The sequence below is a fragment of the Erythranthe guttata genome, chromosome 8 (genome assembly GCF_056151865.1).
Source record: "Erythranthe guttata isolate IM_541 chromosome 8, IM_541, whole genome shotgun sequence".
NCBI classification, from domain to species: domain Eukaryota; kingdom Viridiplantae; phylum Streptophyta; class Magnoliopsida; order Lamiales; family Phrymaceae; genus Erythranthe; species Erythranthe guttata.
In genome coordinates, this window is record NC_142540.1 from 20,874,068 (window position 1) to 20,884,410 (window position 10,343).

The following is a 10,343-nucleotide window of genomic DNA, read 5'->3' on the forward strand; positions in this document are numbered from 1 at the left end:
TTTGCAAGTCCCGAATTGAAAATAAAAAATATATGTGTCGAAAATGATTACAAAATGTAAAATGTTTCACGATGATGCTTGTTATACTTCTTATTGCTTAATTAATCTAAAAAAGTAATTCAACAAATAAAACCAATAATGTTTGTAAAAAATGTCATGAAATCAAGTGGAAGATATTATTGGTTTGTCAACTTTGTTTTGTGGGCATGTTTTCTATCTTTCAAGATATTTGAGAGCAGCTTCGTCTGCTAGATATTTTTTATTAAAAAAAAACTTTAAATTAGAATTTAGTTATATTTATTTTTTGTAAATTTATGTATATTAGAAGAAAAAGGAATATAATATTTTTTATATAAGGAAAGTATATCCTTTAGGTGGGGTGGAAAATGGGAATTGGAGCGGAATTTATAAATTATGCCAATTTCGATTAAAAATTCACGATGTTGAAATATAATTTTCATTACAATTTTTTTCCGATTTTGTTTTGGAACAAAAAATCAATAGATATTAGAGTCCAGTTTCAGATCCGATTTCAATTTCGGAACATACTTCCGAAAATTCCAATTTATTTCCTTAAAATTACACTTATAAATTATAATATCAATTATGTACTTTATATTAGATGAATCAAGAAATAGTAATCCCGAATTCCTCCCTATAAATGCTACGGTTTTTTTCGATTTTGGACAAACAAGTTTTACTATTCGAATATCAAAATTTCAAAAAAAAAAAAACAAAAAAATTGGAACGAGAGAGAAATTATTTTTTTCATTTCCGGGAAAAAATAGAATTTTTGCAGAAGTACTAATTCCAATATGCATTACGAATTTCCACTTCTAGGTGAACATAATTCAACAAGCAATGGGTGTACACACTGGGTGTAGAACATGCATCTTACATCATATAATTTTACACCATTGATCTATACATAATAATACACATCGATATATATGTGTGCTTAGTAAATACTTATTTACGTAAATTTACGTTTTAAAACCACATGTTGTATTTTAACAGGTGTACGATCTCATTGGTGTAGGATCTCATAAGTCGTATGTGTACAACGTGACGAAGCAAATCACATGTAGTGCACAAATGTACATGTAAGAACAAATAGAAGAAGCCTATGTTGTATAAAATGGTCGGCGGCCTCATGCGCACAACTTGTTGTCCAATGAGTATGACTTTGATGTGATAGCCGTAGGCCATACTTCATTCAAACCGTCTAGAATATTTCTGACACTTTGTATTATTAAATTAGAATTGACTTCTACTCCTTCTATTTCATTTTATTTGTCCTTTTCGGTTGTTTTTTTTTCCTATCTCAATATTATTTATTATTTTAGAGTTCGAATAATACATTAATTATTTTTCTATAACTTTTAATTATTTAATTGAAAAATAATTAATGACAAGTGTATTTTAGTATTTACTATGTTATTTTTGGTATAATCTGTGCGTAATTATTGAGTTTCTTAATATACGCGCAATCACCTAAAACTACATATAATATGAGACGGAGGGAGTATACTATTTGGGATATTAAAATAGAAAAAAGAATAGTAAGTTGGTGCTCGAGAAACAGCTTATTTGAAAGTTATTGTAGTTTATAATTTCTTAATTTAAAAATTAAACATAATATAATTATAAGATATTAGTAATGTTTACATTATTAAAATAAGATAAAAATTATTGAAATAGAATCCTATTTTAAAAATAATTCGAATCTTAATATTCTTCATTGGCAATAAATTTATCAAACAAAGTATCCGACACTTTGAAAAAGTTTATAAGCTGAAGAACCCCGACAAGTTCGAATCCCGCAAATTCTCATTAAAGAAAATCGATTTTGGAAAAGTACTTTCTATTCCAATTTTTTAAATTTTAATTTCAAACTTTTTTGAAAAGAAATTTTAATTATCTACGAGATTCCAATTTGCGATATAATCTAAATTTCTCAAAATAATTCCTCAATCTTTTTTATTCAAAATATTAAATATATATTATCATTAATATTTTATACCATAGGGTTTAATAAAGAAACAGCATTTCCGAATTCATCCTTTACCGTCCAAATTTTCCACATTCTTGCATTTTTTCGGATATTTTCTTTAAAATGAATTAAAATTAGTTTTTCACTCTCGAAAACGATCGACGGATTCATATACCTAAGGTTTGAGAATTAAAGAATGTGACTTATTCTTCATTGATAGGTTAAAATAGATTTGTTTTCTTGGAATTAATTAATGGACAACATAAACTCCCTACCAAAAGGGCAAAGATGGCTGCTTTGTTTGCATTTTCACAAACCACCAAATTAGTATTTTGCTTCTTCCCATAAATCATTTGCCAATTGAAATAAATTCCAAAAATGAAAGCAACTTCAATAGAGATTGCTATTCTTGTCTAATCGGGATATATTGCGATACGAATCTGCTATTTAATTTATTATACAATAGAATTTCGATAAATTAATAATTTCGTTTAAATAATAATTTTCTTTCGGTGACAAATTGGCTAAATTATTTTTAGCTCGATAATCTAATATTTCGCTAAATTAATAAGATTTTGCTAGTCCCGACTATATTAATTTATAAAAGTTTAACTATATGTTGTTCAATTTCACCAAACTAGTTTAGGTAACGGTCCATCAATTCAATCCTCCACCAAATCGATTGCACCAATTATTATTGATTTGTGATTTGATTTTACACACATATATACATGTATAGGCCTAACTTTTTATCTAAAAAACCTAGCTTACCAATGGAAAAATTAATTAAAAAAAAAAAAAGGACAAGAGATCATTCATGTTATATAAACAAAATTAGGTAATGAAATAAAACCCCCAAATTATAAATCTGAAAGACAAGGCTTAGTCTAATCAATATGAAAAATGAGTATAATAGATTCTTTTCTGATATACATTAAACACTTCATTAATTGGACAAAAGTATTTTTTTAATAAAAAATATAAAAAATTAGACTTCGAAATGAAGTTTTCTCATTCGATTTCAAATTTTTTTTTTTATTTGTCTGAAAAATATTTTGGAAGGAATTGAAATTATTTTTTTCACTTTTATTCTTGATAGATGTATCGATTTAAAATTAACATATTTATAAATATTATTTGTGTATTTATCGACACCTATTCATAATTTTCGAATCAGAACAGAAGATTCGAACTACATTACAGTTAAACCTCCATAAATTAATACAGTTGGGACAAGATAAATTCTATTAATTTATCGAAACATTAATCTAAAATATTTTTTAGCACGTTGCCTTCAAGTCGGGACAAAAAAAACATATTATCTAAACAATTTTATTAATTTATCGATGTTTTATTGTGTATCGTAAAATCTCCCATCACATAGCGGTAGAAACAGTTAAGTTTCACCACTATTAGTGATAATTTCAGTGCTAATTAAGAATTAGATTATGAAGCCTGTAGATAATTATATATATTTAATATCAATCATTGAACACATGAAATGATTATTAAATCCCTCTCCTAATTGCTGCTGCTGGATTTGAGGATGCATCATTTTCACAACATAAAAAAATACAATCTTTCAGCAGCACCAAGCATATTATATTACTTTAAAATAATTAAATACAAATTTAAATAAATGGCTCGGCCTTGGTGTGCAATTAAAATAAAATAAATCGAACTTTAATGTCACTTTTCACTATAAGATATTGTTCCAAGCACTATACATTTGAGTTTTGACATTTGTATACGTGAAAATATAGTAGCTATAAATTATTTTAATTTTTTTTTGGCACAATTATTATTTAGTTTTTGTAGATATATATATATATATATATATATATATATACTTTTATTTTTTCTCATTTTCAATTAAGTTACTTTAATCTATAGCATTGAAGACAAATATCAAGTAGCTAGTACTTTTTAAAATATTATATAATGTAAAAGCACTTATATAAATAATAATTGTATTGAACATTTGGACTTTTATTATTTTTATCTAAATGTATCAATCACTACAAAAAAAAAAAAAATTATCAAGTGACAATATAATATATCCTTTTCATCACTATAGCCATGTCGTTAACTCAATAGTGACAACCTAAAAGGAATTAGTGAAAAAAAAAAAATTATCCCAAATTTTACACACAATTGTCAATTCGAATCTAACGACTCAAGTTCGATTTCTCTATTTTCTAACTAGATTTCATTTGTCAGATGGAGCTGTCAAAGTGATCTTCGGTTATTGTGTAATTTGCGAGCTATTGTATAAAAACTGAATGTGCACAAATACATTTTATGGCAAATTACGGCCACCCCTGAAGTATATATGTTCAAATTACGGGAAAAATCCTCGTGTTTGAGTAATTACAACCACCTCTCTCAACTATATTTAATTTACACGTTCATTCTTACGGTGTAAAATTTACCTACTGGAGAATAAATTTTTTGTACGACAATACATAATTGAGGGGCAATTGTAATTATTTAAACATATGGAATTTTTTTTTCGTAATTTGGGCTTATCTGAGTAGACAGCCGTAATTTAGCCCTAAATTTTAATTAGAGGCTTTAAAAAAAGGAAAAACTCCAATCAGCCATAAAAATTATCAATTGCAGACTGTTCACAATTCTTTGGCCAATCTTAATTTCCCAAGTACACCATTCTTGCATCATTGCTGACTGATGATTCCTTTTTCTATATATTTAATAAACAATTATTATGGCTTATAAAATACAATTTAAATTAAATAAAAAATAAAAAATTAGAGAGAAAAGTTTAAAGATATCCAAGAATTTTGGATTTTATTCTATGGTCTCGTCAATTTCATTATATATTAATCAATAAAGAATCTCTACTATTTAACATGTGTCATCCGTTTAACAAATAATCCAAGTTTTTCTTTTATTTTTTAGCCTGTCAATATCACATTTATATAAAAATAATTTCAACGGCTGAGATCAATCATCAGCAGTGTTGCAAAGAGTTAATTGCATAGACCCCCCTGTGTTATTTCTCGGAAGCAAAAAACCCCCCCGGAAAAATAAATTAGCATATAACCCCCTATGTTGTGTTTTAGTCAGCCCACCGCCCCTTTGTGTGCACTGGCTCGTTGACTTACATGAAATGACAGAATTGCCCTGAATAAAAAATAAAGCAAAAAAGAAAAAAAAATCAAACTAATTTAATTATAAATAACCTAAATTTAGAGGACCAAATTGTAATTTCCAAAGTTTACACCTTCTTCCCCATTTCCGTCAGCACCGCCGCCGTCTGGCCCTCCGACACCCACCCACTCCTTCAAATTTCTCTCCCTCTACACTGCCGCCGTCTCGAATCACCGCCGCCCACCCCTCGTTCAAATTCCTCTCCTCGACACCTTACCCCAGAGCCCTTCAACTTTGTCAGCTACCATCTTCTTCCCGTAAGCCCCCCCTCCCCCTAAAATTCTTTACCAGACAAAGCACCACCACATCCATCCCCCAACCCCACCTGCCCCAACTCTTCCTACCTGTCAACAATGCGCCGGGGCGACTACACCAACGGTATCACGTCGTGACGGCGTCGATTTTGATTTCTCCTTGAGAAGTCGGCAAAAAATAAAAATCAAAAAATCCAATTTAAATATCTCCGAAGCCCTTCGCCGGAGGATATTGAGGCGAGTTTTGCTTCGATTTGTTCGGATTTGTGTCCATCTATTGGGAATTTGGATTCTCAGGTGTTGTGAAGGAATTTGGTTAAACACGATTCATTTTACGATTTTCTTCAGCCATGTTTGGACGCGGAAAAAGATTACTCAAGCAGTCTAGGAGTGCAAGAAATATCAGGTTCCCAGCTTTATTTAGGCTTCTGATATTGATAATGGAACAGCTTCGACTCTTTGGTTCAGTTAAATCCGACGGTAGAATTAAGAAATGGGACTGATTTGATATGGCAGATACCAGACTTGCCTAAGGCGGTTCTCTTCTTGGCTCATGGTTGTAATGGCAGAGCACTTAATTTTTGGGATAAGTCTCGTAATTGCCCAAATTGTGTTGGTTTGCCCGAAGAGAGGCTCATTGTTCTTGTGGTGGCATTTACGGGCGGTGATAGGGTATTGTCGAGAGTTATGGTGAGGTGAACGGGGATATAGTGGAAGGGGCAGTCCTAGACGATAGAAGAAGTGGTAGGGGGCTGCGAAGCGGAGATGGGCCATGGGAGAGCTGGGGTTTGACATTATAGTGGTGGTTTTAGGTGTAGTGAAGAAGAGGGTATTTCATAAAATATGAGGGACTGAATTGATAATTTAGAAAACTTTAATTTGTCCTAAAATGTCCTAAAACGCACGCCCAGCTGCATGAACCGCGAGTGTATCCCACGATTCGCTCGTAGGGTCCTTATTGTCATTGACTTCCTTTCATAGGGGGGTATTTGCTAATTTTTTTATCAGAGGGGGTTTTTTGCCAATTAGAGATTTCACAGGGGAGCCGAGTGCAAATACCCCGTGTTGCAAAAGTTAGCCAAAAAGGACGTTTCGACATACTATTGGCTGTTACCAAATCTAAGCAACTTACAACAGACCAATCAAATGCCGCCAGAGAAAAGAAAAATATATACTATATATTTGTATCTATTTTAATATTGTACTCCTAAATTGCCTACCATATTTATCTTTTTTTTTTTTTTAATAAATAAATCAGCAGTCAACCATATAAATGCGCTGGACAAAATTTTATCGAAGTAAAATTGATCATACATATGTATTGATTATTATTTACTCTACACGTCGTCGACATGTGTGCATAATTGTCGTAGATATATGTTGTGATGTTATTTATTGTTTTTTTTTAAATTTGATACTTGCATATGTTTTGATATACACACTAATAAGGGTTGACTTTTAACCAACTTCTTGAACCGATGATTTTTTTTCTTCTGAATCGGAAAATCTTTAGACTTGTTATCCATGAATTCAGAAACATCGTAATAAAAGGAACATAAGAGTTTGTCGGGGGTTAATTAAAGCTAAATAGCAAGGAATACCCGTCTTTCTGCTAAACATGATGTATGGAACTCATAATTAATACAATAGATACATTTTATGAATGTCAACTAAGTATCGTAAATAAAGTGCTCTTGATTGTTCAATCATTTGATAACCAGAGTCATTCTTTGATAAATTATCACTATAAATCAGACTCATGGAATTCGATCAATCATTTTTTTTTTTCTGTTGTTAAGGCGGAGAACTGGATTTATTGTTAGTTATTTTTTCATAAATAATACTATATGATGTAATTCACCTTATAATATATATCATAGATAACACCAATGTGGAAAGAGTAATGTATCGAAATCCATTACATACAAGAAAACTAAAACAAGGTTTTTATGTAATACATAATCACACAACATTTGTTATTATGTAAAAACTGTGTATCTATCTATCTATATGTATACATTAATTAATTAAATAAAAATACTAAAAAAGAAATACAAGATTTCACACACTAGTATGTGAAAGAATTAAGGCAGAAACCAGCTGAGCTTCCCACTAACTAATACAATCCCAAAGCTACAAACCTGGTCCCTCCTAAAATCCCCCCACACACCTCAATTCTAATTAATAATTAAAAAAAAAAAAAAATCGAAATTCGTAAACTGCAGAAACAGAATCCGGGGACGTATTTCAAAACAATCCCACAGGAATATTCTCCTCTGCTAACAAAAATATAAAAAATAAAAATTAAATTCAGGCTTGAGTTTCCAAATCTTTTGAGCTGATGAATGTGCCATGAAACCCATATGGAACACGTGACGGAAGTTCAACGGTGGCCTCAAGCTCCATGGTCAACGCATTCACAATCTGCAGCTCCGATTTCCACGTCTTCTCATCGTGTACGAACGCGAGAATATACCCTTCTTCGGAATTGGAATCGGAATCGGAATCGGGATCAGAATTGGAATTTTCTTTAGGAAGAAACAGGGGCTCCCCTCCGTATTTCTCGTCACCGTAAAAGAACTTGCTGACGTCACCGTTCGAGAGGTCGACTTTCGCGAACCCGGATACCTTCGGCCACGGCTCCGCGATTGCCAGGTACGCGAACCGGGTTTTTCTACCGAGTTTGTTCCGGTTCACCATCCCTGCCTCGAGGTTGACTTGGTCAACGTCTGATACGATCGGTCTCCGCGTTGACTTTCCGGTTTTTAAGTTGAGCCGGATTTCTGAGAGCACGCTCTTCAGTCCTTCGTCGCACTCGTTGAAAATCGAGTCGGGCGGAGTCATACACGAACCGATCACGACGATTTCGTCCGATTCGGGTTCTTCCCACGAGTTCCAGAGATGGAAGCAGAAGCAATCGGGAACTTCGATCCATTTAATGCCGTCGGCGTTTTCGGCGTACTTGTCGAGTACGCCGAACCTGGCGGTTTTGTTCTTGTCGTACACCACCGGCGAGCCGCCGCGTATCATCTCCGACATTTTGAAGACCACCTGCTGGTCGGGGATTATTACGAAGTTTTCGGTGATTGCGAAATCGTGCATCATTGTCGGCTCCGATACCGGGATTTCGACGTCGGCGGATTTCTCGCCGGTTTTCGAGAATTTGAAGTACTTGAGGTACGGCTTCTGGACGACGTCGTAGCTCAGGGCGAACATTTCTCCGGTGGTGGGGTCCACCTTCGGGTGGGCGATCATGGTGGTGTTCAGTTGGCCGGCGAAGCTGTAGCGTTCGACGGTTTGTAAGTCGCCGGCGGGGGTGACGCGGACGTGGTAGGGGAGGTCGTCCTCCGACATGGCTAGGAGGCGGTTGTTGTGGTAGACGAGTCCGGCGTTGGCCACGCCGGCGCCGTGGCGGTGGTCGACGAGGTTGAAGAGGCCGCGCGCGTAGAAGAGGAGGAGGCGGGCGATGCCGGAGTGGCCGTGGAGCTCGCCGATGGCTTTGGGGAAAATGGGGCGCCCAAGGGCGCGCTCCTGCGCCAGCCGCTGCGTCTCCGTGAAGCGGCAGGCGTAGCTGGCGGCGCCGCCGTCGAATTTCACGGCGTGGATCATCCCGTCGCCGTCGAAGAAGTGGTGGCCCGCCGCCGGCTCGAATAGCGGGTTGGCGCCATTTCTGACGTACACCCCTCGGATGGAGTCCGGGATTTTTCCGGCGACGGTGAGTCCGTGCTCGACGGGATGCTCCGGCACCGGGGAGAAGTTCCCGGCAATCTGGACTCCCGGGTCGGCTGTCTTCGGCAGGGGGCGGCGGAGCTCGTGGGCGGTTAAAGCCGTCTCCACCGCGTCGAAGGCCATCGCCGCCGTTTTTTGGAGTAAGTTCCATTGAGATTGCGGCGGAGGTGTTTGATGTGTGGCGGCGACGGCGGCGGATGATTTTTGGGGGAAATGGAGTGTGGGTGTTTGGAGAGAGGATTTAATGATAGATTGAGTGGGGTTTAATTTATTAATAATGGGCTGTTTTAAAGAGATTGATTTTGTGGAAAAGCCCATCTTTTTATTATTAATTGGTGATGGAGCATATAATTTGGGTTTAACAGATGAAGTGGCCATTGCTTCCTATGTGTTTTTTGTGTGTGTGTTTTAGTGTGTGTGTGAGAGAGAGAGAGAGAGAGAGAGAGAGAGAGAGAGAGAGAAGTTTGTTTGTGTTGTGTGAGTTTTGTAGAGAGAGAAAGTATGAAGGAATATTTGGGTGTGAGTGATTGAAGAGAGAGGAAGGGGAGAGGGGTATATATAGAGCGAAATGAGGGGGGAAAGAGGTCCACTTCTAACATGTAGGAGAACACCACGTGTTGCATTTATGAAACGGAAACACTTATATTTGGTTTCATATTTAATAATCAGAGGTGGTGGGCCCGCTCATACCTTCAAACTTGACACCACCTCATTCCTCATTGTTGTTTCTTGTCACTATTTTTTATTTATTTATCAATTATATATATATATATATATATATATATATATATATATATATATATATATATAGGGTTAATAGCACTTAACCCCCCTGTGGTTTCCACGTTGTGCACTTTACCCCCCTCTGATATCAATTTAAGCACTTAGCCCCCCTGTGGTTGTCAGTTTGTAGCGGCCTTCTAATATTCCGTTAAAGTTAATGGCAAGTGCATCTTACTCGCCCAAAATTGAAGTGGTTGAAGGTTTTGCAAGCTAAAATTCGTGATAATATCCATATTGCCCCTTTTCCTTCAATAAAAACCCCTACACCAATCTCTCATTTTTCTTTTAATTAAAAAAACAAAATAGATTTTTTAAAATTCTATACTATATAATTTTTTGAATTTTAAATTAATTACTGTTTAAATACATATGAACTTTTTTACAGCTAATAATCATCATCTGCTATGCTATGG

The 10,343-nt window shown here is 35.1% G+C and overlaps 1 protein-coding gene across 1 annotated transcript; it reads right to left on the minus strand.

Moving 5' to 3' along the window:
• Nucleotides 1–7,362: 7,362 nt before the first annotated feature.
• Nucleotides 7,363–9,842, minus strand: LOC105970458 (9-cis-epoxycarotenoid dioxygenase NCED1, chloroplastic). The gene has a single exon (XM_012995283.2). It carries the CDS (start codon nucleotides 9,523–9,525, stop codon nucleotides 7,729–7,731), a length of 1,797 nt encoding a protein of 598 aa, XP_012850737.2. The 5' UTR covers nucleotides 9,526–9,842; the 3' UTR covers nucleotides 7,363–7,728.
• Nucleotides 9,843–10,343: the final 501 nt, after the last annotated feature.